This window comes from Anopheles merus, chromosome 2R, assembly GCF_017562075.2.
Source record: "Anopheles merus strain MAF chromosome 2R, AmerM5.1, whole genome shotgun sequence".
Lineage (NCBI taxonomy): Eukaryota > Metazoa > Arthropoda > Insecta > Diptera > Culicidae > Anopheles > Anopheles merus.
The window spans coordinates 46,830,950-46,844,952 of record NC_054082.1 but is presented as its reverse complement, the minus strand read 5'-3'; the positions used below and the strand labels follow the sequence as shown (position 1 = coordinate 46,844,952).

Below are 14,003 nucleotides of genomic sequence, written 5' to 3'. Positions count from 1 at the left end.
TGTTTTAGTGTGCAAACCTAGCTGCTAACATTTTTCTAACATTTTGCTTTATTCGATCACTTTTCACTGTGCAATACCTTGTACAGGCGACAACCTCCCCACGCCATCACACACACGTTTATCACCGCCAGCAGGCCAGAAAAAATGTACTCCCGTGCTTGGTGCTTCTGGTTCGAATGATGGTACGAGTCACCATCTCCGTCCTCCTCATCATAGTCCGATTCCTGTTCGCTGTGAGCAAATTTATCATGCGCTATGCCCGCTTCCTGCAGCTTATGCACAATTTCGCTGGCACCATCGATAGCGATGAATTCATTCCGCAGCAACAACTCCTTCAGATTGGGAGCGGCCGCCAGCAGCGAGTCAATGTTTAAGCTATTCAGGAAATTGTCCTGCAGGTTCAACACCTTCAGCGCAGGCGCATACATGCCCGTAAACTCCAGTATATTAGCAAAATCATTCCGGCACAAAACGAGCCACTCGAGCGTGGCGGGCAGATCGGCATACGGAAACTCCTCTAGCTGATTGGCACCCAGATGAAGGCCGACAAGTTTGGGGAAACCTTTCAACACCGAACCGTCCACCACAACGATGCGGTTGTGGGCAAGCAGTAGCGTTTCGAGATGCACCAGCGCACGCAAACTATCGATCGCTGTCATCCGATTGTACTGCAGGTCCAGATAGCGTAGCGCATACTCGGAACCGTTCACTTCCGGTGCGGACACGGTTGCAATCATATTGCTACTAAAGTCCGCATACTCGAGGTCGGGCGGTAGGTCTACTGTCTTGATGATGACATTTGCGATTTGAACTGCTCGTGGGCGCTTTAGGATCTCGTGAAGCACGGCATCGTACGCAACGATATTGTCGCGCAGAAGAATTTTATCCCTCGGATAGGCGAGCCTCACTTTGCGTACCGTTCCGGGCGCAACCAGTGTCGAATGGTTGTGGTTTGGTTTGTAGAGAAAGTTGGGTACGGTGCAGGCAAATATTTCCGACCCGGGATCACACTGATGTGCCCACAGTGTGTTCGTGAAGTTGCCGGAGCCAGCCGGAAGATGCTGTAGAAACAACAGGAAGCTGCAACAAAAATTAATATTTATCCATTTCAAATACTCGCAAGATATATAAAACTTTTAAAGGTACTTACACCAAAACACACTCGCAAGTGGCGACAGTAATTGTCATCATGTTTGGAAAGCAGACCCACTCACGCTTCACAGCTCACTGGTAACTATTGGTCGGGCTTTGCAAAATGTGCCGACCATCTCTAAGAAAAAAAGCCTTAACTCTCCAACCGTCCTAGAAGGCAGAACAGCAGCTTATCATTAACTGTTGCGTGCCTTGCTCACACATCTTTTATTTGTTCTGACGTACATATCCAGTGAAATGTGCTATCAGTATTCGTGCTAGGGGCTTGCTTCTCTATGAACTTGAACATAATTCTTATACGGAGAAGAAATAGCGCACAAATCGCTTGCCTTTTGATGTAAATCAGTGATGTCAAACTCATTTGACTAAGCAGACCAAAATGATGCCAAACACATTTAAAAATTAGGAACGAAGTATGGAAAGAATTAATTTGATTGAGCTTGTGTAACTCTAGTTCATTAAAATTTACATTTACATAAATTTCTATCGATGCTGTGGAACTTCATCATTGTGTCATAGAAAACACTTCAAAACCGTTCTCTGAGTACGGTATACTCTGAAACTCTGAGTATATTTGTTAATCCCTTTTGGATATATTTGATATGCTTATTTCTTATGGAGAAATAATTGTTTGGGATGTGCACTGATTTCTCGTTCAAAACACTTTGGTAAAATTTTGAATGTTTATTTATTGACTTATTTATGTATTTATTTATTTAATTATTTGTTTGTTTATTTATTTATTTATTTATACATATATAACTACTTATGTATGTATTTATTTATTTAATAATTTATCTTTTTATTTATTTAACAATTAAATAATTAATTAATTTATTTATTTATTTATCATTTTAATAATTTATTTATATATTTATCATTTTAATAATTTATTTATTTATTTATTTGTTAATTTAATAATGTATTTATTCATTTACTTATTTATTTATTTATTTATTTATTTATTTATTTATTTGTTTGTTTATTTATTTATTTTTATTTTTATTCATTCATATATTTATTTATTTCTTGTTATATCTGGTGTATCCTAACGTATGTTTGACATCTCTGCTGTAGATGATGGTGAACTGCAGCGATCTTACCCTTGACAATGAAGGTTTTTGTGCTGGATAAGAAAGCCTTCGAGAAAGGGTTGAGGGGTCGGTTAGAAGAAAAAAATTCCCTTGCACAGGGTCCTCGGCATACTTCGTTATCAATGTGGCGCATCAATCGTAAACATAAGTACACAAATACACACATGCACGCTCATACCCAATATCATACTCAGAACAACGGAAATGAGCTGCCACAGAAATAGGATGTGACGTACGCGTATCCAGTCGTTTCTTGGTGCTGATGAGAAGGAAATAGTCATCCAGTATTGTTCCACACTTTGCTACGACACAACGCATCGATGCAGACCATGGATCGCATTTCGAGGTAATTTGGCCAAAGCCTTCATAGTTGTTGTTAACGGACTTATTTCCTTTTGTTCATCCAAACGCATTCCAGCAGCATACTACTAATGCTGGTCGTTTACGCTGTGGCGAACGAGGCAGCATTAAGCCGACGCTGTCTTGCCGGCTCAGAACTGTTCGTCTGCATCCTTCCAACCTTCGACTACACACCTGGCAAAGACATTCCCGTATTTGAGCTTCCTGTCGACGTAAAGGCGATTCGATTTATCGAGCCGTTCAGTGATGTTCACGGCAGCGATAACGAAATTCAAATGTACGATCGCGTCCTACATGAACAACTAAACTCACCTGAAGCCATCGAGTTGAGATCTAGTTTCACGAGAGCAGTAGACATTGCACCGAACCTAGCGTATGCTGATTTTTCTTCCAACGCCATTGCCGAAGTGTTGGTGTCACCGAATCAATCTTACGCCTTACGGTACCTGGACCTAAATTACAACTACCACCTCATCCATCCACAAGCGCTCGAGAACATTAGTCGATTAGTGAATCTGGAAACGTTACACCTGTCGAGCTGCGTAGTTGAAACCATTCCGCAGAACATGTTCGAGAATTTGAACCGTCTTTCCCATCTAACACTTGCCAGTAATAATCTAAAGCAGATCAACTTAGAGCAGCTCCCCATGAGTCTTACCCTGCTAAGACTCGATGCGAACGGGCTTAAGGAGTTTTCTACCTTCGAAATGGCTCGTTTACCACTGCTGGAGGACCTTAACCTTGAGCACAATGAGCTAAAAGAACTGAACGTTAATGCGCTCGCTCAAACCGCACCAAAGCTGCGACTCTTTTCGATCGGTCGAAATCCGCTGAGGCAGCCCGTACTGAACGCCATCCTGGATGAACTGAACCGGCGAAATATTGCGTACTACAATATGGAGGTATCGAGCGACATGCAGTGTGGCGAGCATGAGGTGCACTATCGAGGAGTGTGCATGGCAAGCGACTTTTTCCTAATGAAGTGGACGGATTGGTTAGAGTTGATAATGCTGTTCGTTGGATTGGTGGCGCTGCTGGGTGGATTTGCGTATGGTAGTACAGTACTGTGGAAGCGTTATCATATGGCTATTTTTTCTGTGCAAACTAACAGAAGTATACCATAGTGGTCTAATGTGATTTGAACCAATTCTTAGTCTTATTGTGAGGTTTGTAATAAAAACTTTGATTATGCTTGACACAACTTGCTTAAAATAGTATTGAATATTTCAACAAAATTGTTCAAAAATGTTGCACAAAATGTGTGATGATTACTTGACTATATCATCTTTTTACTTTAGCAATGATGTCACTTATCTATTCAGTAATTCTCATCAACATCATCAACTCATTCTTACTAAATATGCCAGACCTGATACGCCATTCTGGTCATGTCATCACCTGTAGTCTTTTTAAATTTCCTTAATACTTCATTTTTTTATATAAATCGGATATAAATCAATATCAAGAAAGGAAGGTAGGGATATAAATCAATTAAATTTCATTTCTTCATACATTCATCATTTATTCAACTTATCCGCCTATCAAGTTTTGCAATACACTTTCCAAATCTATTCATACACCCTATTCAAAAAGGTCGTCGCTAAAAAGCCTCTATATGAGCCTACATCTACAATCGCCCTAAAAGTCACATCTATTCTCTCTTTTTCTACAAAACAGGCTTAACGGAAAGCAAACAGCATAATGCATAAATTTACGCTAGGACTTCCAGAGTTACATTAGTTGAAGTTTAATCTTTAAGGTTTGTTAAGGAATGCTTCGAAGGAATTCGCTTGATTGATTGATATCTCCAGTACTGTGATTTCTCATATTTCAAACACCGCAACAGACAACAAACAAAACGTACTCTTCCTTTTTACTGCTCGTCACGAATGTATGAAAATCGCATGAGATTTTTAAAGTTAGTCACTCTTTATGGTTATAATTTTATTCGATTATTCTTGAATCAGTTTTGCTTAATGAACGCATTCACTATACATACAAATATATATTATGAAACCTCAATTCTAAACACTGGTTTCAGTTTGCACTTGATTTTATCAGCACACCCATATACACGTAAGGTTCACCCTTGTCACCCTTTTGCACTATCACAATAGACTACACATACACACACACAGACACATAGCCCCTTGGTGAGGCCTCCCTCAGTAGCGCATCTGGTACCAGATCCAGCGCACGCTAAACCCAAACATACACACCACCAGCACAGCCATCACTAGCAGAAAGATGCCCTTCCAAAACGATCGCGCACCGAGCAGGGTTTCGGTAAAGCACAGACTGTCCACGCTGTATTCGTCCGAATCGCAGCCCTCCTGATACATCCGCTCCATCCCAACGGAGTAGGTCACATTGTGCCGCTTCAGATCCGCGATGATGCGTTCCGCTTCCTCCTTGGGGAACGAGTTGTACGCGATCGGTAGCACCTGGAGCGCCGGAAAGGCCGCAAACAGTGCGGCAAGATCTAGCGTATAGAGCGAATTTGCCTCCAGGTCGAGTTCGCGCAGCGCACCCATCGAGACACCGGTCAGGCTGAGTTCGCGCAAATCGTTCCGTAGCAGCCACAGCACGGACAGGCCCTTCGGCAGTGGGCGCAAATCGATCGTACTAAAGCTGTTATCCCCAAGGTACAGATACGTAAGGTTTACCATGCGCGTAAACACGGACGTGTTGAGCGTAGTTATACTATTTGCTTCTAAATTGAGCGTTTGTAGCTGCACCAGCACAGACAGATTGGCAATGTTCCTCAAGCTGTTGTGTGATAGATCGAGGTAGCGCACTGTGTACGTCTTGTCCGGTTCGATTTCGATCGTCGAGATCATGTTGTCGGTAAGATAACCGACCTGGAGACTGGGTGGCATGACCAGCTGTCGCAACCGGGTATCGCAAATCTGCAAGATGGGCGGATTGTGTAGCACTGTTGTGTGCAGCGTCGTATCGTACCGAGTCAGTTGCTGCTGGCGGTTGTAGTAGTACTTCTCGAACAAGAGCCGTACCGTGCGCACGGTGGAAGGATACTGAACAGACGGCAACTTGTCGGGATGTTTCACTAGAGCCTTTGAATCGTACGGCAGATTCCAAATGCTGCACACGGTAGGTTCGGTACCCGGTTCACACTGGTAAACGTAGCCTGAAGCTACTGAACAGAGTGCTAGCAACGCTAACAGTCGAACGTATCTGTGAAAAAGAAATAATAGAAAACATACATTTAACGATACTTTTCACCACCACTCTTTATACTCGAGATCCTTATTAACCTTCTCATTTTGAATGAATTACTACGCGATCAACAACCACACACTGTATTCCAAAATCAAAGCCAACTGCGTCGTTGGCGGTTCCAATGCTCACTGATAACAGGCCACGAGACGGCAAGTACGCGATCATACCCACAACCGCAGAATGATGGAATACATGGAATGATTAGTAGATGTGAGGTCTACCATCGGCATGCAACGCGTGGTTGTAGTTGTAATTAAACACACACATGTTGTGAATGTAATATATGTGCCATTCATGTAGTTCCGATTTTAGATGAAATTCGCACTAAAAGCTACCTCTTCCGCGATGGAGTACGACCTTGAGATGGTTAATCGTAAGCCAATTGTTACTTAAACCGGCCCTTGATAAGAGAGTTGTAACGTAGCAAAATCATGTGTTGTTACTTCACGCTCCCGCGGGACGGAGAATATTGAAGGCAAGCTGCTCTATCGCTGGTGGACTTGTGGACATACGAACATGGCAATACAATTTTGGAAACAGCCCCTGTGTATGGCGGCCTTTTATCTATCTTTATTTGGGGTTGATGTTCTGTAACGTATCGTTTGGTAGGTTTTGAATGTATTTTTACACCGATTGAACGACTATTAATCAAGGATACTGATTTTATTCAGCGATTACTAATTGTACATGTTACAACAAGGTGATCATTACACTTTGACGAAATATTTCTTTTTTTATGTTTTATTCATCAGAACAAGCTCTTTTATTCATTAGAATGATTTCGTATCGGGTTTTATTACTCTGATATTCTGCTCAAACGGGAGTTAGTCCATCGCCTAGCCAAAGGCCAATGAATGACTGAATACTTTGCTTAATCGTAACCAGCTCTGTCGAGTCCTCCTCCGCGATGGAGTAGACCTCAGAGTACAGGAACTCGTTCGGTACCACATACGCATAGCTAAACGGATTGATATAGCTCGTGATCGACACCAGCCGGTTTGGATCAAACTCCCCATTCGTGAACAGCACATTCGTGGAGCGCGGATCCTGTCCACCGTAGTGCAGATTGGTCAGCCGCACACCCTCGTAGATGACGGCATCGGTGACCCACTCACCGAACAGGGCTCGGCAGGCGGAGAGGAAGAAGTGCATCGTCACCCGATCACCGAACGGCTGCTCGTCCAAGTCCGTCGTCCGGAACCAACCGAACTCAGTGCATGCTTGGTACTGTGTCTGGCGCAATCCCAGCAGGGCATTTTCCGGTGCACCTGGCTGCAGCACCTGTGCCGCCTCCATGTTTGTATCGAAGTCGAACGGATTGCAGGGAAGGTTTGCATAGTACACGTTCAGCCAACCGGCAAGATCGTGCAGGGCCGTTTCCTCCGTACTGTTCATCATGGCTTCACACACATCCCTGATCTTGGCAGTGCTTTGCTCTCCCAGCATCGCCTCCTGAATGGCCAGCTTCAAGTGGTAGAACAGTGTCTCCACATCGAGCAGCTTACCCGGCTCGATGGGCTCGCAGGTGTTCAGCAGGCTCGTAACCGTTTGATCCAGTCCCGCATCGATCAGATACTGGGCGGTGTGGAAGGCAACCCAGATCATGCTGTAGCACTCATTGCCACCAAAACGGCGAATCATTTCACCAATATCACCAGCATGCTCCTGGAAATCGAAACTGGCCAGAACGGTCGCTCCTGCGCCCCAGGCACCGTCGATGATGCTGGGGAATCGTTGGCGGGCCCACGTTGCCAATGCTCCAGCGTATCCCATGCCCATCAGGACGACTTTCGCGTTCGGATCACCCACTACGGTGTTGCGCAGGTAATCGATCCACTCAATCAGATCCATTAGTGCTTGCTCGGACTTGAGGAAGCGCAGATTCTCCGCCGAGTAGTCCCTAAAGACGAATCATTTATTACATGCAACATCCTCCGAACCCTAAGCTACAAACGGACTAGATCTACTTACGGCACCGGCGTACTCGCTCCATAGTATCGATGTTCGTTCGTGAACAGCCAGGCTCCATCGCGGGCGGCCGTATCATACAGCAACCCATGTTCGATGTAGTACGTCGTCATGGCAAAGTTGCCACCGACGAAGATGAAGATGGGTCCACCAGGCCGGTAGAACTCATTGTTTGAAAAGTAGCTAAACTCAAACGTATCCCTGTTCTGTGGATTGAAGTGATCGATCTTGGTACGGAACCGTCCTCCGGTAGTGTTTTCGTTACGCGGCACAAAACCTTCTGGGATTGCTGGCCTAGCCAAGTGTCGCTGAAGTGTACCTAGCAGCCTAGTACTCCGCTCTTGGGTCGGTACCGCTGCCACTAGCGCTACGAGTAGCAACGCAAAAGGAATCACTTTCAACAGCCTCATGTTGGAGGTTATACGGCTCGGTGGCGTACGCACGGTTGCTTATAAAGTGTTGTCCAGAGCGGTCTTTTTTTCTTGTGCTTGGCGGCAGATAGGATTGTGGACATGGATTGCGGGCTGTATTGTCGGTATCGTTATCGGGTTATTGGAGATGACCGCTGGTACGAAACAACCCATAACCGTACCGATTTTGGGAAATTCATGTTTAGGAATTTGATGCTCTAGATTTATTGTTCTGTTCCGTTGAGGGAAAAGGTTGTGTTTGGTAGTTCAAACCAAGCAACATTTTATTGTTGTGAAATGAATGTGTCTACAAAACTGTAAAAGCTACAAAATAGTGCTGCAATATTTTTTTTTATTGAAATCATTTTTTTTAGTTTCGTAAAAAAACATTTTTTTCAATAATAAAAACGTATGCGGTTTCAAAATCATGTGAACAATAGATGTGTGTACAAACGCAAGTTTGAATGTTTTAAACCAACGTTACACGAAGAATAAACTCAAAAAGTTTACACTTGATTTGTTTGGCAGAGGGTAAACTTCCCGTAAAAAGATTATAAGATTGTATGTCTGAAATCCAGTTTACGCTTCGTGTGACGTCCCATTTATACATCGCTAAACTGCAATAATGTTTAAAGCGCCTAAAGGTATGCAATGCTCAACACACCTGGTAAAGGTGTCTACGGTTCGTTAGAGACCATTAGAGATGTGAAGGAGACGATCATTACATCAGTTCTCGTTTCACGCTAATTGCATCCCTTCAACAGATTTGTTACGTATATAATATCGATCTTATCGTAATGATTTCTAATCTTAGCTTCATAGACAGTCTGCATGACGTCAAACTGTACAAACAGCCGCCGATGTCCCTTTTTGGAACGTATAGATTTGGCATTCGTTAGATAATTGCAATACATAACAACTGAACTCATTGTCTACGCTAACCTTCTTCTTGCCTCATAACTTCTCAAAACCAAATGTTCCAACCCTGCACGTTATCACAAAAAAAACAATTGCACACTGAATGCCTATTCGCGTGCTGGTGTTACAATCGTAAACTCAATACAACCTCCGATAATCGATATCGGTTAATCGTGTTAGGTGGGCAAATTTGATAATACCAGTTATCTCGGCCAAATTATTTATCCCCAAACTCGATTGACCACGGACGGAAGTAATGGGTTTAACATTGAATTGGTTACGGGAACCTTCACGAACTCCATGCGGACTCGTGTGTTTGTTACATATCCTGCTCTAATAACAACCGATGCGCACATTTAAAAATGAATCGGTTGATGCATCTGGCAGGGCGTTTCATGCCCTGATACGTCCCACAGTCCCTACATAAGCGCTGCAAAAGAGAGTTGAAACAGAGATATGCCCGAGGGATTATCTGTAGCGTGCGATAGGACCAGATTCGATAATCTGCGAGGTTTAAGCCAGAAGGGTATAAAAGCTACCCCCAGGGCACTGTGGCCCGATCGGTGTAGAGTCCATGGTGGTCTATGGTGCTGACTGCAAGTATTTCGTTAGGTTGTGTTAAGTGTGTCCGGGTGTGTATACTACAATGACACGATTTCTTGCGATCCTGGTGGCCTTTGCCATTGGGTGTAGTGACGTGGCGCACGGTATGTTGCGTGAGTCATGGTTCGAGACACGTGTCGATCATTTCAACCCGCGCAATCAGGATAAGTTCGCCATGCGCTACTACATCAACGATGAGCACGCGTACGCCCGTGGACCAATTTTCATTGTGGTGGGTGCCGCCGAGCCGATCCAGACGCGATGGATCACCGAAGGACTGTTTTACGATATTGCGTATCTCGAGGGCGCTTATCTGTTTGCGAACGAGCTGAGATACTTCGGGTATAGCCGACCGGTAGAGTAAGTATGCAAAGTCACCCGTACCAGTACGAATCTCTCAAGGCCTGATTTGTGTTGTTGCTGCACTTGTACAGAAATGCAGAGACGGAGAATCTGGATTTCCTCAATGCCGACCAGGCGCTGGCTGATTTGGCCGAATGGATCACTTACTTAAAGGAAACATACACCTACAACCCGAACGCAAAAGTCATCCTGATGGGTACGGCCTACGGTGGTGCCCTAGCCACCTGGTTCCGCCAGAAGTATCCCCACCTTGTGGACGGTGTCTGGGTATCGAGTGGTGCCATCGAGGCTGACTTTGCGTTCGCCGGCTACAACGAAGCACTCGGGGAAAGCATCCGCCAGTACGGTAGCGACGCGTGCTACAGCACCATCTGGAGCGGATTCCGCGTGGCGCAGAACATGGCACACCTCGGGCTGGCCGAGCTGCTCTCGACCGAGTTCCATCTGTGCGAACCGCTCGACACCGACAACGATCTCGATGTGCGCGCATTCCTGCTCGGTCTGCGGGACGACATCGAGTTCGAGATGCTGCATCTGCGCAACATCAACTCGATCCGCGAAATGTGCGCCGAGATGGAGCAGCAGCGGGACAGTAGCCTGAACGCACTGATTGACTGGTTTGCCCGCGAACATCAGTACGAGCAGTGTGTACACCTGAACTTTGACAGCTACATGGAGCGGTACCTCGAGACGGACTTTAACGCTGCCAACTTGCAAGCCGGTCATCGCCAACGGCTCTATCTCCAGTGCACGGAGGAGGGCTTTTTCCCCACGACATCCGAGTCGGAGGAGCAACCGTTCGGTAACATGGTCGGGCCGGACTTTTTCGTGAAGGTGTGCCAACGCGCGTTCGGCGAATGGCTTACCGAGGACGTGATCTTCAAGCAGCTGAAATCGACCAACACACGCTTCGGTGGGCTGCAGCCAGCGATCGAGCGGGCCCATTTCACCAACGGTGGCATCGATCCGTACCGCGTTAGCAGTCCGCTCGAGGATCTCAATCCCAAAGCGCCGGCCACACTCATCCCGGACACGTTCGTGTCACCCGATCTGGACTCGATCGACTACGAGAACGATTCGGAGGAGTTGATTGCGGCCAAGGAGCGCACGCGAACGCTCATCGACACGTGGATCTTTGAGGATTTTGAACCGATTCACGCTTAGGTGGAAATCTTTTTTTGTACATTGACTATGTTTAAATAAATCACAATACCTTCCCCTACCCGTAGTAATGCGTCGTTGTATATTATTATAAGAACAACTGCCAAACACGCCTTATCGTTATCGCTTTATCGTGGATTGAACGGGAATAGATAGCTTTCTAGCAGCTCCTTCAGACGAAGCTTCACCTCAACAAGCTCGGTGGAATCGTTTTCCTCCGAGATGGCGCCCAGGTCAGCGCCAGCCAGCTCGCCCGGAATCACATCAGCCAGAGCATATGCATTCAGATCGGATACTACGCTCAAATAGCGCCACGGATCAAACGCACCGTTGGTAAAGTGGATCTGCATCACGTTTGGCCTATCGCCGCCGAACCGTTCGTTCATGCGCGTAGTCGACTGGAACATCAGCTCGAGCGATATCCAGTCACCGAAGACGCGCCGGCACATCTCGAGGTATAGTTCCATCGTCACCCGCTCACCGAATGGTTGCAAGTCAGAATCGGTCGTAATGAACCACCCGTACTCGGTGCACTGTTGGTACAGGAACTGCCGTTCGCCAGCCATACTGATCTCTGCCGATGCGGACGTTTCTTTGAGCGATTCAATGAACTGATCGAAACTCACTATGATGCACCCGGCATCAGAAACGAACTGTTGATTGAACCAGTTCGCGAACGCATCCAGCGAGGTCGTAAAGTCGTTGTTTGTAATATCATCACAAACTGTCTTAAACTCATCGACGCTGTTGAAGGGAAGGGAATAATTATGGGAAAACAATCAGTTAGCCTGTGATAAAAGTGTTCATTCCCATGGCCCACACTCACTTTCCATTACGTAGTGTGTACAGCTCGATCGATGTCATCAGCACGCTGAAGAAGTAAGCCACGGCCATATGATCCTCCGAATCGATCGGACTACACAGATTAAACTTCTCGTACAGTACCTCCCCGAACCCGGCATCGATCAAGTTCTGCGCTACGTGGAATGCAATGAAGATGCGATTGTAGCACTCATTACTACCCACGGTGATTGCCGTTTCGGCCCAGCCCGAAGAGAACTCCTGGAAATCAAACACCGCCTGTATATACCCACTTGAAGACCAAGTAGCGTCGACCAGATGCGGGTACCTAACCCGGAACCAGGTGGCCAATCCCCCACCCAGCCCGGTACCTGTTACGAGTGGATGGGCGAATGGATTATTGTTCACGGTACGACGCAGATATACTACAAAGTCGGCCACATCAGCCAAGATCTGATCGGTGTTGAGTAATCGCAAGCTCTCCACCGTAAGATCGCTGGAAATCGTATGAACAACGGAATTAGTTGCTTTGGTAAAAAAAAACTATTACATCGGATCTCACTTACCCCACTGGTTGACTTTTGCCATAGAATCGCGTTTCGAGCGCAAAGACTGCGCCGCCCAAATCACGCGCCATTTCGTTAATCAGAGTACCGTCGTCGATCATGGAAGGATCGAGCGGTGCATCGCCGGTAAGAAAGATCAGCACCGGTCCTCCCTCGACAAAGTGATCCATCAACGTCAAATAGCGGTTGCTCCATGTTGTCAGGTCCTGATTGTTGAAGTGGTCTACCTCGGTAGTGAAAAACTCCTCCGTGATATTCGCATTCCTTTGCGATGGCTTCAAGCTGATCGTTGCACTGCGCAACCTGTTCAGGAACGATGGTGTCAGAGCTTTCGGAGGCGTTGAGAGTTTAGCTGCGAGTGCTGTGCCACATGCGGCAAGCAATAGTACCACTAGACACTTCATTTTGAAATCCACTATTCACTATCCCCGTCCACGCACTGTGATGGTGGACCTATGTATTCGTGGAGCAGGTTGGCAAGATTGGCTTTTATATAAGCAATACACCAGCCGATAGAGATATGGCAGCCTTTGGCCGTTCGCCGAACTGGTACTATAAAAATCATCTTCCTATCTTGCCCTGTCTAATGGCTCAAAACAGATAGACCGTTTGATGCCCTCTAATAATTGACCATTTCGCTCAAATTCTTCAGAAGCGTGCGTCTCACTAGTCATAAAAGTTCTCTTATGACACCGCCACCACATTGATTGGGCGGGTATTAAGATGTGTGCACTTATCTCATACTCGATAATACAACTAAAATATCTTGTGGCCTGAATGGCAACATCATTCCTCTTCCGGTTTGTTAAAAAGAATCATCGTTTTAGCTACGATAAGATAGAAGATCATTTATAGCATTGTGATAGAGCTTCCGATGCTATAATATATTATATTTCGGTTTTGTTCTACCACAAAAAAATTGGTTCTTATTGCTTCCTCGATAATTTAAATTTTCCGGGTTTAGCAGAGGACATCATGGGCACTCAAATGGATCATGCTGCAGCTAGAATTCCATTCCATTCCATTCCATTCTGTTGTGGGCAGCCGTGCCGACCCCTGGACTTGCCGTGGCAGTTGCGCTGCACCGGTCAACGTCCAGGAGGACGACAGTGTGTCACACACACTGTCGCACACACTAAGCAGCGCAAGGCTTAGTGTGTGCCGAGCGCACAGTTAGAGTGTGTTAGCGAGCCGATCGAGCAGGAGCTCTCGGCAGGGGCGCTCGGTGCGGCTGGTGCGCGGCCACCGTACTATTATATTTTAAAGTGTATTGGTTGTTTCGTTTATGTTTTATTTATTATGTACGTTATAAGTGTTTTAATAAAAGTAATAGTGCAAAACACAACAGTGGCGACGAGGATGGGATC

General features: G+C 45.8%; 6 protein-coding genes across 7 annotated transcripts; 2 read left to right on the top strand and 4 right to left on the bottom strand.

Annotated features, from left to right (window-relative positions):
• Positions 1-25: 25 nt before the first annotated feature.
• On the bottom strand, positions 26-1,720 carry LOC121589201 (transforming growth factor beta activator LRRC32-like). The gene is made up of 2 exons (XM_041907924.1): positions 1,151-1,720; positions 26-1,080 (listed from the first exon to the last, which is right to left on the bottom strand). The coding sequence occupies exons 1-2, from the start codon at positions 1,189-1,191 to the stop codon at positions 57-59; spliced, it is 1,065 nt and encodes a 354-aa protein (XP_041763858.1). The 5' UTR covers positions 1,192-1,720; the 3' UTR covers positions 26-56.
• Positions 1,721-2,188: 468 nt separating this feature from the next.
• Positions 2,189-3,802, top strand: LOC121588519. Of its 2 annotated transcripts, none has more exons than XM_041906561.1 (2): positions 2,189-2,592; positions 2,665-3,802. In XM_041906561.1, the coding sequence occupies exons 1-2, from the start codon at positions 2,567-2,569 to the stop codon at positions 3,728-3,730; spliced, it is 1,092 nt and encodes a 363-aa protein (XP_041762495.1). In that variant the 5' UTR covers positions 2,189-2,566; the 3' UTR covers positions 3,731-3,802. The 2 variants fall into 2 exon arrangements, with proteins under 2 accessions (XP_041762495.1, XP_041762496.1); XM_041906562.1 differs by having other exon boundaries at positions 2,190-2,592; positions 2,668-3,802.
• Positions 3,803-4,097: 295 nt separating this feature from the next.
• LOC121587991 lies at positions 4,098-6,031 on the bottom strand. The gene is made up of 2 exons (XM_041905421.1): positions 5,882-6,031; positions 4,098-5,801 (listed from the first exon to the last, which is right to left on the bottom strand). Exons 1-2 carry the CDS (start codon positions 5,887-5,889, stop codon positions 4,772-4,774), a joined length of 1,038 nt encoding a protein of 345 aa, XP_041761355.1. The 5' UTR covers positions 5,890-6,031; the 3' UTR covers positions 4,098-4,771.
• Positions 6,032-6,581: 550 nt separating this feature from the next.
• Positions 6,582-8,254, bottom strand: LOC121587988 (putative serine protease K12H4.7). Its single transcript, XM_041905418.1, has 2 exons — positions 7,818-8,254; positions 6,582-7,746 (listed from the first exon to the last, which is right to left on the bottom strand). The coding sequence occupies exons 1-2, from the start codon at positions 8,222-8,224 to the stop codon at positions 6,660-6,662; spliced, it is 1,494 nt and encodes a 497-aa protein (XP_041761352.1). The 5' UTR covers positions 8,225-8,254; the 3' UTR covers positions 6,582-6,659.
• A 1,425-nt stretch (positions 8,255-9,679) lies between these two features.
• On the top strand, positions 9,680-11,330 carry LOC121587990 (thymus-specific serine protease-like). The gene is made up of 2 exons (XM_041905420.1): positions 9,680-10,105; positions 10,180-11,330. The coding sequence occupies exons 1-2, from the start codon at positions 9,789-9,791 to the stop codon at positions 11,270-11,272; spliced, it is 1,410 nt and encodes a 469-aa protein (XP_041761354.1). The 5' UTR covers positions 9,680-9,788; the 3' UTR covers positions 11,273-11,330.
• LOC121587989 (putative serine protease K12H4.7) lies at positions 11,329-13,118 on the bottom strand. Its single transcript, XM_041905419.1, has 3 exons — positions 12,637-13,118; positions 12,096-12,566; positions 11,329-12,013 (listed from the first exon to the last, which is right to left on the bottom strand). Exons 1-3 carry the CDS (start codon positions 13,038-13,040, stop codon positions 11,398-11,400), a joined length of 1,491 nt encoding a protein of 496 aa, XP_041761353.1. The 5' UTR covers positions 13,041-13,118; the 3' UTR covers positions 11,329-11,397.
• Positions 13,119-14,003: the final 885 nt, after the last annotated feature.

Bases quoted from the DNA above. Each gene is read 5' to 3' on its own strand.
- LOC121589201 (XM_041907924.1), bottom strand. From the start codon at position 1,191: ATGATGACAATTACTGTCGCCACTTGCGAGTGTGTTTTGGT. The intron at 1,081-1,150 runs GTAAGTACCTTT...TTTTTGTTGCAG, and splicing joins ACTTGCGAGTGTGTTTTGGT to CTTCCTGTTGTTTCTACAGC.
- LOC121588519 (XM_041906561.1), top strand. From the start codon at position 2,567: ATGCAGACCATGGATCGCATTTCGAG. The intron at 2,593-2,664 runs GTAATTTGGCCA...AACGCATTCCAG, and splicing joins ACCATGGATCGCATTTCGAG to CAGCATACTACTAATGCTGG.
- LOC121587988 (XM_041905418.1), bottom strand. From the start codon at position 8,224: ATGAGGCTGTTGAAAGTGATTCCTTTTGCGTTGCTACTCGTAGCGCTA. The intron at 7,747-7,817 runs GTAAGTAGATCT...ATTCGTCTTTAG, and splicing joins GGAGCGAGTACGCCGGTGCC to GGACTACTCGGCGGAGAATC.
- LOC121587990 (XM_041905420.1), top strand. From the start codon at position 9,789: ATGACACGATTTCTTGCGATCCTGGTGGCCTTTGCCATTGGGTGTAGT. The intron at 10,106-10,179 runs GTAAGTATGCAA...GCACTTGTACAG, and splicing joins GGGTATAGCCGACCGGTAGA to AAATGCAGAGACGGAGAATC.
- LOC121587989 (XM_041905419.1), bottom strand. From the start codon at position 13,040: ATGAAGTGTCTAGTGGTACTATTGCTTGCCGCATGTGGCACAGCACTC. The intron at 12,567-12,636 runs GTAAGTGAGATC...TACGATTTCCAG, and splicing joins GGCAAAAGTCAACCAGTGGG to CGATCTTACGGTGGAGAGCT. The intron at 12,014-12,095 runs GTGAGTGTGGGC...TCCCTTCAACAG, and splicing joins TACACACTACGTAATGGAAA to CGTCGATGAGTTTAAGACAG.